Raw genomic sequence first — 14,969 nt, 5'->3', positions numbered from 1 at the left:
AATGGAATAGGATTGAGAGTTCAGTTGATTTTCAACACGAGTGCCAAAATAATGCAATCAGGAAAGAATAGCCTTTTAACAAATGGTGCTAGGACACCGGGATATCCCCATGCAAAAGAATGAAGTTAAACCCCTACCTTACACCACATACAAAAATTAATTCAGAGTGAATCAAAGACCTAAGTATAAGAGCTAAAACTATAAAACTTAGAAAATATAGGAGTAAATCTTTGTGATTTACAACCATTGCCTTGGGTTAGGCAATGGTTTCTGATGTATAACACTAAAAGTAAAAGCCACTAAGGAAAAAAAAGATAAATTGGGCTTTGTCAAAATTTAAAACTTTAGTTCTTCAAAGAACACTATCAAGTAAGTAAAGACAACCCACAGAATGGTAGAAAACATTTGCAAATCATATATCCGATATGGGTCTAGCATCTAACATATATAAAGAACACCTACAAATTCAGTAATAAAATAAATAACCCAATTTTTTAAATGAGTGAAGGATTTGAATAAACAGTTGTCCAAATAAAATATACAGATGGCCCATAAGCACATAAAAAGATGCTCAGTGTTATTAGTCATTAAGGAAATGCAATTCAAAACCACAGAGACATACCACTTCATGCTGACTAGGATGACTCATCAAAAATATGGGAAATAGCAAGTATTAGCAAGGATGTGGAAAAATTAGGACCCTCATATGTTGCTGATGGGATTGTAAAATAGCACAGCTGCTTTAGAAAACAGTTTGGCACTTCCTCAGAAAAGTTAAATGTGAAGTTAGCATATGAGCCAACAATTCCACTTCTAGGTATATACCCAAGAGAACTGAAAACATACATCTACGTAAAAACTTGTTAATATTCATAACAGCATTATTTATAATAGCCAAAAAAAAGGAAACAGTCTAAATGTCCACCAGCTGGTGAATGGATAAGCAGAAACGGTGTATTCATACAGTAGAATATTATTCAACCATAAAGAGCAAAGTAGTAGTGACTCATGATACAACATGGACAAACCTTGAAACATTGTGCTAAGTGAAAGAAGCCAGACACAAAAGGCCATGTATTATAGTTCCATTTATCTGAAAAAATCCAGTATAGGCAAATTCATAGAGACAGACAGTAGATTTATGGTGCCAGGGCCTGTAAGTAGGAATTATCAGAAGTGACTACTCTGGGTATGGTGTTTCTTCTGGGAGTGATGAAAGTATTCTGAACGTAGATAATGGTGATGGTTGTACAACTCAGTGATATACTAAAAGCCACTGAACTGTTGAAAAAAAAAAACAAACTAGTGAGGTCCTGTCAAAAAGACACAAGTCAACTTGAAGAGACTCACCAAAAAAGGAAACAATTTGAGCATCCGTAAGGATAATAACTACAGTGGGTTGGAATACTTCAAATATGTTTAAATCTATGAGTTAGTAATGAATGATGTCAAAAAATATAAAACCTCTAGCAACTCAGTATTTAATTGTTAATAAAAGAGAAGAATTCACCATTTATCCTGCCTTTTCTCAGTTCACACAGAAACTATTTGATTGTATCACAAGGCAGCCAATACTTGATGTGAAGAAATTTCTCTTTCCAGAAGTATAAGGAGTGATGGGATTTTAAAAACACTTTTTTGCAATCATAGTAAATTAACAGATATAAGCAGTGATCGTAACAACTGCTAGTGTCACCAAAAAGAGAGAAAACCAGGTATATATACCTATGGAGTAGTAGTCTTGCCAAAACAAAAGAACTTGAATCTTATCAGGCCCCTATATCTCACTACCAAATAGGGAGCAATGAACATGTTAAATAACACTTGGGGTTGCAGTCATTAAAAATCAGACTCTCAGAAACTCTACAGAACATAAACAGAATTACAAAGCCAAAGAAGAGAGAGAGCGATCTATAGATTAAAAGACACTTGAGAGACATATCTTCCAATTGCAATGCATAGGCTGTATTCGGAGCTCAATTCAAAAGTGTAAAAAAATATTTTTTATGTTATTATAAAATAACATTTATAGTCTAACTGGGACAATGGGACCGCTAAACATAATTGTTGAAATGAAGGATTGGTGTGATAATAGTTCTGAATAGGTTATGTTTTCCTTACATTTTAGAAATATATACTGAACCGTTTATAGATGCACTGCTGTGATATCTGGGATTTGCCTTAAAATATTATGGGGTGGGGAGGATCCCACGTGCCGCGGAGCGGCTGGGCCCATTAGCCATGGCCGCTGAGCCTGCGCGTCCGGAGCCTGTGCTCCGCAACGGCAGAGGCCACAACAGTGAGAGGCCCGCGTAACTACAAAAAAAAAAATAAAAATAAAAATAAGTATTATGGGGGAAGGGTGCTAACATAAAGGGATAGCATGAGGGAGGTTTTTTTGATAATAGAACTATTCTGTATCTTGATTGTAGTGGTGCTAACCAAGAATCTATAAAGTTGACACCAAAAAGGAAAAAAGTCAATTTTGCTGTACCTTAATTTTCAAAATAAAATTTAAAAATCTATATTGTGGGGAGAGGGTGGAGGAATAGATGAAATGACAGGTCACGATGTGCTAATATTTGGAGCTGGGGTATTTTATTATACTATTCTTTCTTCTAAAGATTTATACATATAATTATTTAGAATATAATATCGAAGCTTGTAATATTTGAAATCATAGATGGAAAATTTAGGAAAATAGTTTTGAAATGAAGGTGTCCTAGTATTACAAACTGTTGCACAGTGTAGCAGTAATTGAAACATAATTGGACAAAGTTATAAGCAAGTGGAAGTGTTATGATTAAAGACATTTTATACCATGTAAATACATATGGGAAGTTACTCTGATAAAGTTTTGTTTTGGTTTGGTTTTTTTAGGATGAGAGAGGCTGCAAGGAAAATAGAAGAAAGGCATTTTTCCAACCATGCAACACATGTTGAATTTCTGCCTGTTGAGTGGCGGTCAAAACTTACTCTGGATGGAGGTACATTTTGTTTAAAAATTAAATGATTTAGTCAGGCAACAAAGTGTTGCTCATTGGGAATGAACTGTCTTTAATTTATTTGTCTTGAGTTATACTCACTCTTTGTTCTAGATTATTTAAGAAAATAAAATCCATTGATTTAAAAAAAATAATTACATCAACTTATGTCATTTTGGACCACCATATAGATTTTACAGATAACACAGTTTTCATGCATGCCCTCTGTGGATGGGGGGAAGGAGAGGGACAAGTGAAGGGAACAAAATGTTTTCTAAAGTTTTTGACAGAGAAGTGACCTGTCAATGCTTCTAAAACATTTGTTGTCTGCAGTTTTATATAAGCTTACGTTTTCTTCCTAACAATTTTCTTCCCTTATATTTGGAAGATAAAAATCTCAGGCCTTTTGTTTTATTGTTGTTCCTGCATTCCTTGGACTGGTGAATTATAATCTAACATAGAGAAATTATATAATATATGCATCTTTCTTTACACAAAGTTTTGTCCTTTGAATATTAAGACCATTAAAATAGAATGTTTAGGTTGATTATTTACATACTCTGAAAGATGAGAGAGTTGTACTGGACATTGTAGCAGCTGCTGTTTGTTGAGCTTTTACTATGTGCCTGGCACTCTGCAGTTCATTTTACTTGGAGTATCTCATTAATTTTCTCACAAATCTATGAAATACCTACTTTTATTTTCTCTTACAAATAGGGAAACTGAAACTCAGTAAAATGTGAATTTAATGAAGAATGGCAGGCAAAAATCTAGGTCTGCATGATACCAGAGCCCTTGTTCATCTGAACTGCCTCCCTGGATGATTTCCAGAGTTTCTTCTGAGTCTGTGATTCTGCCTCATAGTCAGTTAGGAATGTCAGTTATAGCTTATAAACCAAAGTGACATCAAAGTTGTAATGCGTTTAACAACAACAACAAAAAGATTGTGACCAAAGAAGACTTCTCAGCAGCAACAGCTCAGATGTAAAGTTCTGGTGTAGTAACATTATCTTTTGAGCTTTTTCCATTCACCCAGATAAATATTTTAGGCTGCTCAGGAATGTATCAATAGATAACATGGATGAATTAACATTTAATAAAACCCCTATGTCTGTAATTTTCTGTTAGGTTTAAACTACTACAATGGAATCTTGAAGGCATTATGCTGAGTGAAAAAAGCTAAAGGAAGAACACCACTGTTTCTCTCTCTTCTCAACACTTCTGACACCAAATATGTTGGGGATTTTCCCACACTAGCCAATTCTTTAGTTCTTGGTAGACATCAGTGGGGTGTCCTACAATTTAATTCATTTCTGACACTAACTGCTCAAAGATAGTATAGACAGATTAAGGTCTCAGTCTCACACGACTTTTGCCCACTTCAGATGCCAATCACAAGTTCCAGATTGTCCCCTGTAGTTGTGACTGACTATAAATTGGAGGGGGAAGTCCCACGACCCCCTCCTGAGCTTCAGTAATTTACTAGAACAACTCACAGAATTCAGGGAAACATTTACAGTTGACCTTTGAACAATGTGGACATTAAGGGCACCGACATCCCCCTCACCCCCAGTCAAAAATCCAAGTATAAACTTATAGTCCAACCCTGTATTCACAGTTCCCCATCTGCAGATGCAGCCAACCACAGATGGCCTAGTACTGTAGTATGTATTTATTGAAAAAAATCTGCATATTAGAGGATCCACAGAATTCAAACCCATGTTGTTCAAGGATCAACTGTACTTACATTTACTGGTTTAAATTACATTTATTCGTTTAAAGACTATTACAGAGGATACAGATGAACAACCAGATGAAGAGCTACATAGGGCAATGTATGGGGAAGGGGTGCAGAGATTTCATGTCCCCTTCAAGTGCACAATGCTTCTAGTACTTCCATTTGTTCAACAACCTAGAAGCTCTTCAAACCCTGTTGTTTAGGGTTTTTATGGAGGTTCCATCACGTAGGCATAATTGATTAAATAATTGGCTATTGGCAATTGAACTTAACCTCCAGCCCCTCTCCCCTTCCCAGAGGTTGGTGAATGGGATAGAAAGTTCAAAATTGGTTCCTCTGGCAACCAGCCCCCATTCTCTAAGAGTCAGCTCATTAGCATATACTCAGTTACGATTGGCAGAGGCTCATTATGAATTATAAAAGACATTCCTTTCACTCTATCACTCAGGAACTTAAAAGGGTTTTTGGAGCCCTGTGTCAGAACCAGGGACAAAGACAAAATATGTATTTCTTATATCACAGCATCACAGAAGTGAAATCCAAAGGTTATATAATTTATGCTCCCATTTATATGACATACTGCAAAAGACAAAACTATAGGGATAGAGAACAGATCAGTGGCTGCCAAGGTTTGGAGGTGGGGAGTTGAGTTCTAAAGGGCAACATGTGGGAGTTTTTTTAGGGTGATGGAACAATTTTGTGTCCTGATCATGGTGGTAGTTATGCAAAACTATACATGCATTAAAACTGAGAGTCAGTTCTAGTAATTTTTCTGTAGATTCTTTTGTATATTCTGTGTAGACAATCACATGACCTGCAAATAAAAACAGATCTTTTCCGTTTCTTAAAACTATTATTTCTTTTTCTTATCGTATTGCACTGGCTAAGACTTCAAGTAGAACATTTGTTAAAATGGTAAACATCCTATGATAAAAACTCACCAGGAAATAGGCATAGAGGGAACATACCTCAACATATATGACCATATATGACAAGCCCACAGCTAACATCATGCTCAGTGGTGAAAAACTTAAAGCATTTCCTCTAAGATCAGGAACAAGACAAGAATGCTCACTTTCACCGCTTTTATTCAGCAGAGTATTGGAAGTCCTAGCCACAGCAGTCAGATAAGAAAGAGAAATAAAAGGAATCCACATTGGAAAGGAAGAAGTAAAACTGTCACTGTTTGCAGATGTTGTGATACTATACCTAGACAATCCTAAGGACACCACCATAAAACTGCTAGAGCTCATCAATGAATTCAGTAAAGTTGCAAGGTACAAAATAATATTCAGAAAACTGTTGCACTTCTCTACACTAACAACAAACTGTCAAAAAAGAGAAATTAAGGAAACAATCCCATTTACCATTACATCAAAAAGAGTAAAATACCTAGGAATAAACCTACCTAAGGAGGTAAAAGACCTGTTCTCAGAAAACTATAAGACACCAATGAAAGAAATTGAAGATGACACCAACAGATGGAAAGATATACTATGTTCATGGATTGGAAGAATTAATTGTTAAAATGACCATACTACCCAAGGCAATCTACAGATTCGGTGCAATCCCTATCAAAATACCAAGGGCATTTTTCACAGAACTAGAACAAATAATTTTAAAATGTGTGGAAACACAGAAGACCTGAATAGCCAAAACAATCTTGAGAAAGAAGAACAGAGCTAGAGGAATCACACTCCCTGACTTCAGACTATTCTATGAAGGTACAGTCATCAAAACAGTAGGGTACTGGCACAAAAACCAGCACATAGATCAATGCAACAGAAATAAACCCATGCACTATGGTCAATTAATCTACAACAAAAGAGGCAAGAATATACAATGGGGGAAAGACAGTCTCTTCAATGAGTGGTGCCAGGAAAACCAGAGAGTTACATGTAAAAGAATGAAATTAGAATATTTTCTAACACCATATACAAAAATAAACTCAAAATGGATTAAAGACCTAAATGTAAAACCACAAAACTAGAAGAAAACATAGGTGGAACACTCTTTGACATAAATCATAGCAATATCTTTTTGGATCTGACTCCTAAAGCAAAGGAAATAAAAGTAAAAATAAACACATGGGACCTGAGTAAACTTAAAAGCTTTTGCACAGCAAAGGAGACCATCAGCAAAATGAAAAGACAGCCTGTGGAATGGGAGAAAATATTTGCAAATGATTTGTCCAATAAGGGGTTAATATCCAATACCCCATGTAGCTCGACATCAAGAAAAATAAACAACCCAATTAAAATGGGCAGAAGACCTGAATAGACATTTTTCCAAAGAGGATGCACAAATGGCCAACAGGCAAATAAGATGCTCAACATTATTAATCACTAGAAAAATGCAAATTAAAACCACAGTGAGCTATTACCTCGCCGCACCTGTCAGAATGGTTATCATCAAAAAGGACACAAATAACAAATGTTGGAGAGGATGTGGAGAAAAGAGAACCTTCATACACTGATGGTGGGAATGTAAATTGGTGCAGCCCTAGAAAACAGTACAGAGGTTCCCCAAAAAACTAAAAATAGAGCTACCGTATCACCCAGCAATTCCACTCCTGAGTATATATCTGAAAAAAACAAAAACACTAATTCGAAAAGTTACACACACTCCAATGTTGATAGCAGCATTACGTATTTATAATAGTGAAGGTGTGGAAGTAACCTAAGTGTCCATCAACAGATGAATGGATAAAGAAGATGTCATGTATATATACATACACAATGGAATACTACTCAGCCATAAAAAAAGAATGAAATTTTGCCATTTGCAATGACATGGATGGACTTGGAGGGTATTATGCTAAGTGAAATAAGTCATACAAAGACAAATAATGTATGTTATCACTTATATGTGGAATCTAAAAACAAGGCAAACTAGCGAATGTAATAGAAGAGAAACAGACTCACAGAGAACAAACTAGTGGTTAGCAGGGGGAGGGAGAAGATAGGGGAAGCGGGAGATTGAGAAGTACAAACTACTACATATAAAATAAATAAGCTACAAGGATATATTGTTCAACACTAGGACTATAGCCAATATTTTATAACTGTAAATGGAATATAACCTTTAAAAATTGTGAATTACTGTTTGTACACCTGGAACTTATATTGTATATCAACTGAACCTCAATAAAAATTTTTTTAATTATAAAAAGAGTAGATATCCTTAGCTTGTTCCTGATTTAGAGGAAATGTTTTTTAACCTTTCAGCACTAATGAGCACAGTGATGTTTGTGGTAGGTAGATACCCTTCATCATTATTTTTAAATTTACAAATAGTAAAATTTCAAGAAGGTGAGGTTCATTAGATTCAAAGCTAGTCTTGAATATATAAATGTTAATTTAAAGCAGTTATTTCAAGGAATGTAACTTTTTTCACAGTTTATTCTTTCCCTAAAATGAATCTTCTCTAAGTTTAATTTTTTTTTTAACTTGTAGACACTGTTGATTCCATTACTCCAGACAAAGTGCGAGGTTTAAGGGATATGTTAAATAGCAGTGCAATGGACATAATGTATTATACTAGCCCACTTTATAGAGATGAAGTAAGTATCATGATTATCTTATTGCTATTGGGTATTTTTTTGAGTGATAACATGTGTCCTGAATTTTAACATTTTATGTTCTTTTTTTACAAGCAAGTGAGAAATTATAGGAATCCATTAATCTATAAATAGCCTGTATTTCATAGTGCATTTGAAGTCTTAAACTGCACATTGGGACGCTTAATAAAATGGATAACCTTGGAAGTGAGAGGTTGGTTAGAAAATAGATCTTTGAAAAATAACATCCCTAATAAGTCTGATTAGTAATATCTATGAGTATTATCCTCACAAAAGAGCTTTTTAAAAAATATTTATTTATTTATTTGGCTGCGTCAGGTCTTAGTTGCGGCATGCAGGATCTTTCATGTGTCACATGGGCTCTTCATTGTGGCGTGCGGGCTCTCTAGTTGTGGCACACAGGCTCTAGAGCATGCAGGCTTAGTTGCCCAGACCAGAGGTCGAACCCATGTCCCCTGCATTGGAAGGCAGATCCTTGACCACTGGACCACCAGGGAAGTCCCACAAAAGAGTTTTAAACACTTAGAAATGTCCTTCAAGTGTTTTTGTATATAAAAGACTTGCTTTTATTGTGTCATTTCTATAGTGGATTTGTGTAGTTCTCAAATGGTAATTTTGCTCATGCATCACAAAGATAACCCTAAAGGGGGGTGGATGGGGAGGGTAGGTGAAGGGAGATAGTTTATTCAGAGTGATGAGGGAATCTCTACCAATGCAGTTTGTCACTTTATTGGTAACAGAAAAAGAATTTTGTTTCATGGGAATAACCGCATTAATTACCTAACATGTATTAACTTGTTTAATCCTTACTCTATGAAGTAGATATGATTAGTATCTTCATTTGAAGGTAAAGAAACTAGTACAAGGAGTAATTACCAATAGAGCGGCTCTGCTGCTCTGTGCTACTCCAAGCCAATCCGTTGCTGATTTTGTTCATTCAGAGTCATTCCCTAACTTAATCCCTAACTTATCTTTTACATATCGACAGAAATATGTTTGGTCAGTTGCCACAGAAATTTCCTTCTCTTCCAACTACCATCCCCTTAGGATTTTTCTTCATTCCTCTTTCTATATCCCCTCATTGCCATATACCAGTATTGGGCAAGATCTGCCTTGATCTGATTGAGAACAAGCAGTAAAAGAAGCTACAAGGAGAATTGCTATTCTGGGCTTAATTCTAACCAAAAAGGAAGGCCTAGTAGGTGAAGTAGAACACTAATAATTTCCACGTTCGTACTCCTTTATAGTGTACAGTGGGCATCGTTAGATATTCCCTAAAGGTTAGAACACTGAACTATAGTATTGCAAGTAAACCAGTGAGGGGGGGGAAAAAGGAAAGAGAAGGGCTGAGAGCATATTACTACACACATACACACACACACTGAGAGCATATTACTACACACACACAAACGCATGCACGCACGCACGGACGCACATGCACACGTGGTTGGTAGTACTCCTAAAACGGTATCCTGTATCTTCAAGGCTAAAATGTGCTGAGTCATGTCCCCCAAAAGTAATAAGTGCTTTTTAAAAACTTTAAGTTGGCGTTAATGTCCAGAAAAACTAAAAAGAGAAAAGTGCCAGACTCAGACCTCTGGCCATTGGTGAATGATGACTGAGAAAGCGATCACTTTTTATTTTGCTCTTATAGTCAAAGATAATTTTCCTCAGATGGAATTGAATAAACCAGATATTCAGTAGGAAAAGGGAACTGATCATTAAGATAAATGAAATGGAAGGAGAACCCCCAGTGTTTTAAATTAGTTGGTTTTTTGATCCAGTTGAATTTCATGGAAAAGCACTGAGAACTTGTGTCTGAGATTCACCAGCAATCTTCAGCAGTGTATCCTGAACATCCCTAATTAGAACAATCACTTGTGATGCTCATTAAAAATGCGAGCAAAAAAGGGCTTCCCTGGTGGCGCAGTGGTTGAGAGTCCGCCTGCCGATGCAGGGGACACGGGTTCGTGCCCCGGTCTGGGAGGATCCCACATGCCGGGGAGCGGCTGGGCCCGTGAGCCATGGCTGCTGAGCCTGCACGTCCGGAGCCTGTGCTCCGCAACGGGAGAGGCCACAACAGTGAGAGGCCCACGTGCCGCAAAAAAAAAAAAAAAAAAAAAAAAATGCGGGCAAAAAAAGAACCCCATGAGGGGCATTGGAATTTAGGGTATTAATGTGAATTTATGATTTTGAAAATAAGCCAGTGTATGTAGATAACATCTATATATTTAAGCGTATATGCTTAAGCACAGAAGTATATATATATATATATATATATATATATATATGCATATATTTCCTACCTCTGTCCGCTGCAAGGGCCAAGAAGCAGACACCCCAATCCAATGAGCATACCTAGCACCCAGATCTTTGCCTCTAGTATTGTTATTCTCCACTAAGAAAAAGTAGAGTTCCCTGGAAAAATGGCTGATTCCAGGACTGGGGCAGGATAGGTCCAAGTCAAAGCTGGAAGAATTTGTTTTGACAGAAGGTAGAAAAATGCTCCAAAGAATGATGAAGCAAGACACAAGGACGTAATAGTCAAATTAAAGAAGCATATCCCACTGACCAAATCTGGAACAATTTGAGCACCAAAATAATTAAGTAATTATTACTGATTGTAAGGAATTATTAATAGTACTTTTGTAGAATTATAATAAGGATAATGTACTAAGGAATTCTAAATCATTGAAAAATTTGTAAGTCCTTATCAATGATAAATAGATAAACAAATTGGGAAGAAGGGAGGTCCTTTGCTTCAGTAGGATGCCAAGGGCCTACTAATAAATGTGGAAGGAATGCTGGAGTTGGAAAGTCTCATTTTGCAGCCATCATGGTAGGATCAGGTAGGGGAGAGGACTGGGCAAGAATCATCAGTGGATGCTAAAATGAGGGCAGATTTTTTTATGAGGAATAGAATATTTGCATGGTCTTAAAGTGTATCCTCTCAGACTGCTTTTAGTTTAAAAAACAAAGGTATACAGTGGAGAAATCAAGCAACAACTTTATGGGGTGTTCCTGAGGGACACCCAGAGAAGGACACAGCATTATTTATGCAGTATTCCAATTATGAGGAAGCATCAGACAGACATAAAATGAGGAAGTTTTAATAAAAAAGTAGGAATGAGACTGTTTTCTTTTAAAATGTTGGCGTAATAAAAGAGAAAGAATGGCTGTGGAAAATGTTCCAGATAGAGAAGATTAAAGAGACGTGATAGCTAATTATAATATCTCATCCTAGACTGTATCCTGTACTGGATCCGGGGAAATGCTACAAAGGATAATATTAGATCAACTGGCAAAATTAAAATGTGAATGGTAGACTAGATTAGATGAAATATATCAAAGTGAATTATGAAGTTGATAACAGCACTATGATTGTGGAAGAGAATATTCCTAGTCTTAGGAAATATACGCTGGAGTATTTGGGGGTAAAGAACCATGACATATGTAATATATCCTTAAATGGTTCACAAAAAAGTTGTGTGTGTGTTATAGAAACAGAACAAATGATAAGGCAAATAGGAGGAAATGCTAACATTAGGTGAATTTTGGATAAAGCCTATGTGAGGATCTTTGTACTATTTTTATTTTGCAACATTTTATAAATTTGAAATTACTCCCAAATAAAAAGTTAAGAAAAAGAAACTAAAAAATACTTTCCCAGGTCCCTCCTCTGGAGATCCTGATTCAGTAGGTCTGAGATAGAACCTGTGAATTTGTGTTTTTAACAGTTCCCCAGGTGATACCATCAGAGAAGTTTGGGAAACATTGCTTAAGGCATTGTGAAGAACAAAAGAAAATAAAAGAATATCTTAGTGAGAAGTGGGCAAAAATTGTTCTTATTCTTTAAAAAGGAAAGCTGATTCTGCGAATCATAGTCCATTTAACACAAGGTTGGTGTTAGGCAATATTCAGACTAAATTATTTTTCAACAATATATGTTTCCTAAGGGAAGTAGTGATAAGTAACAGCCAGCAGGGGTTCTGTAGGATTGTCATGCCTGGTGAATTAACCTTGTTAGATTTATTTGATAGGCATAAATAAGAGCCTTTTTTCTCTTCCTCTCAACCTTTGGAATCAAATAAATGCAGATTCAAAACCTGCCACTTAACTAGCTTAGATCAAATTTCTCACTTTCTCAGCTTCCTCACTTATATAATGGACATAAAATACCTAGTTGATAAAGATTGTCATGAGGATCAAAGATATTATGATATATAAATTCCTTGTGCTTAGATTTTCAAGTTGTAATTAAGTATATAATCTGTCTTTATATATTTCAAGGGCTACAATTAAAGAAAAAAAAAAGAGGAATAGACTTACTCTGTTAATTCTAGAAAGTAAAATAAGGATCCGTGAACTGAAAATACAGAAAGGGACATGTTTGGTTACTAATGAAGAACTGTGTAATAAGCAAAACTGCCTTAAAAATACAGAAGTGTTATAATGAAAAAATTTGTAAATAATGTAAGGTGATGGATTTTAACTAAATTTACTGTGATAATCATTTCACAGTATATACCTATAGCACATCATTACATTGTACACCTTAAACTTAAACAGTCTATCTCAATTATATCTCAGTAAAACTGGGGGGGAAATATTTTTTAAATAGAAATGACCACTTCTGGATGAAGATACTCACTGGGGTGGATGCTGAGCTCCTTATCCCTTAAGAGGGGTGTTACTGAAGGGACTTTTATCTTCACAGCAGTTTAAGCTAGATCATCTCTAAGGCGCCTTTTCACTCAAGTTTCTGAGGTGCACATGGGAGGACCCTAATTAGTGATTGTGCACTAAAAAGCTGTGCTTAGGGGAAAAGTTTTGTGTATCGATCAGTACTTCTCAGGTCATACTTTCTGCGGACCAGTTTTTAAAAAAGAAACTAACTCCAGTCTATCAAGACATCATCAGATATGGGAACATATGTATATGTATAACTGATTCACTTTGTTGTAAAGCAGAAACTAACACACCATTGTAAAACAGTTATACTCCAATAAAGATGTTTAAAAAAAAAAAAAAAAGACATCATCAGAGAGCCTTTGGCTCTTTCTTCAACCCTAAATAAAGTAACATGAAAAATCCAGAGAGAACTGTATATCTTTTGTACATCTGAACTCTCTTTTCAATGGCTTTTAAAAATGAAGAACTATAAAGAGAATTGTCATGGCCCTTATCTTGCCATTGTTATTTGAAAATTGTTTAATTGATGTATATGACCAAAACTCTCTAAATTACTTTTTCTCATTAAAATTTCCAGTAACAGGGAGAAGGACAAATGACTAATTATATTCTTCAGCCCTATTTTGGGTATTTGGATTCTCTCTTGAAGCTGCTGGGGTTTTTTCCTCTTCGGTTGACTTTCTTCATAAATTTTAATTTGGGGGCAGTGGTTATGAGAATTAGAAACTTTTAAACTTTTGAAGAGCCATCCAATGCTTGCGTATGTAAGAGGTTAGCTGAACTGATTAGATAATATTGTAGAATTAATAAAATTAAGATCACAGGGTATATCATTAATCTTGGTTCAGGTATCCCAAATGAATATAGTTGGTCACAAAGGGATCTAGTGTTTCTATACTTACATGGTAGGAGTCTTAAAATCAAGGCCTTCAAAGGTAAAAACTATTAACAAATGTTGCTTTTAAAGGAATTTATTTTATTGGAACATTAGCTTTTTCTACACCTCCCTTCATGTAGATTATAAATTAGGAAAATAACAAAATTTTAAGGGTTGGTTCATATTCTTATCAAAGCCAAGTCCAAAGCATTACATTATAGCTCCCTTTGAAAAGAGCATGTAATTTGACATCACACCGCCTATTTCTTAAATTCTGTTGACTAGAATTACCTACAACCCATGTCTTGGGAGATTTTTATATGCATTTGCCACTAGTGTGGTCCCCAGAACTGCTGAGTCTGAAACTCTGGGATGGAGCCCAGCAATCTGTATTTAACAAGCCCTCCAGACCCAATACATGGTTTCAATAGCTTTAACCAGACCTCAGTATTGCAGTGTAGAGCTTTTTGATGTCAGCAATCAGAAAGAACATTGCACCTTCATTCATGTCACTGCTAACCCAGCCAAGCATGAATGCTCAAATAATTTCCAGTTTGTATCTGCTAAAGAATGTTCAGTAAAAACTTATGGAGGCTAAAGATTGAAAATGGAAGCAGTATATAATTAACGTTTGTTTGTCTGAATAACAGCTGACATATTAAGAAGGACTGAAGTGAGAAATTGAATATCAGGCAGGAATTTTATAACTAAATATTAGTAAGCAATGATAGGAAGAGGAGAGGACTGCCTTAAAAGTCAGGTCAGGGCCGTGTATGAATGAATTTGAGTAACAAAAGAACCTTGTTCTTCTCACTTCATAGAATATTTTAGTAATATTTGTTAAAGCTAAATTTCAAGAAAGCAGTTTTACAAAGAAAAATGGCTATGATACTCCCCACATTATTAACCTCTAAACCTTAAAAAAGTCCTGCTTTTTAAAAACAACTTTTTGCTCTTATCTATATTACCAACTTAGTGGGAATTTTGGAATATCAAGTAGATCAACATAAGCGTTTTCTTTTGTCACACAATGGACTTCCGTTACATTACTCTTATCTAAATGCATAAAGTGGGACTTCTGGCAGTGCAGTGGTTAAT

General features: G+C 35.7%; 1 protein-coding gene across 6 annotated transcripts in view; it reads left to right on the top strand.

The window, feature by feature from the left end:
- The window catches only part of DDHD1 (DDHD domain containing 1), a 103,100-nt gene that overhangs the window by 67,136 nt on the left and 20,995 nt on the right, over positions 1–14,969 (top strand). For all 6 annotated transcript variants that reach the window (XM_055088435.1, XM_007106160.4, XM_007106164.4 and 3 more), the window contains 2 exons: positions 2,881–2,987; positions 8,178–8,284. In XM_055088435.1, coding sequence (XP_054944410.1) covers positions 2,881–2,987; positions 8,178–8,284 — 214 coding nt within the window. The remainder of the gene's footprint in view (positions 1–2,880; positions 2,988–8,177; positions 8,285–14,969) is intronic.

The sequence above is a fragment of the Physeter macrocephalus genome, chromosome 11, assembly GCF_002837175.3.
Source record: "Physeter macrocephalus isolate SW-GA chromosome 11, ASM283717v5, whole genome shotgun sequence".
Classification (NCBI taxonomy): domain Eukaryota; kingdom Metazoa; phylum Chordata; class Mammalia; order Artiodactyla; family Physeteridae; genus Physeter; species Physeter macrocephalus.
This window is presented reverse-complemented; position numbering and strand designations above follow the sequence as displayed.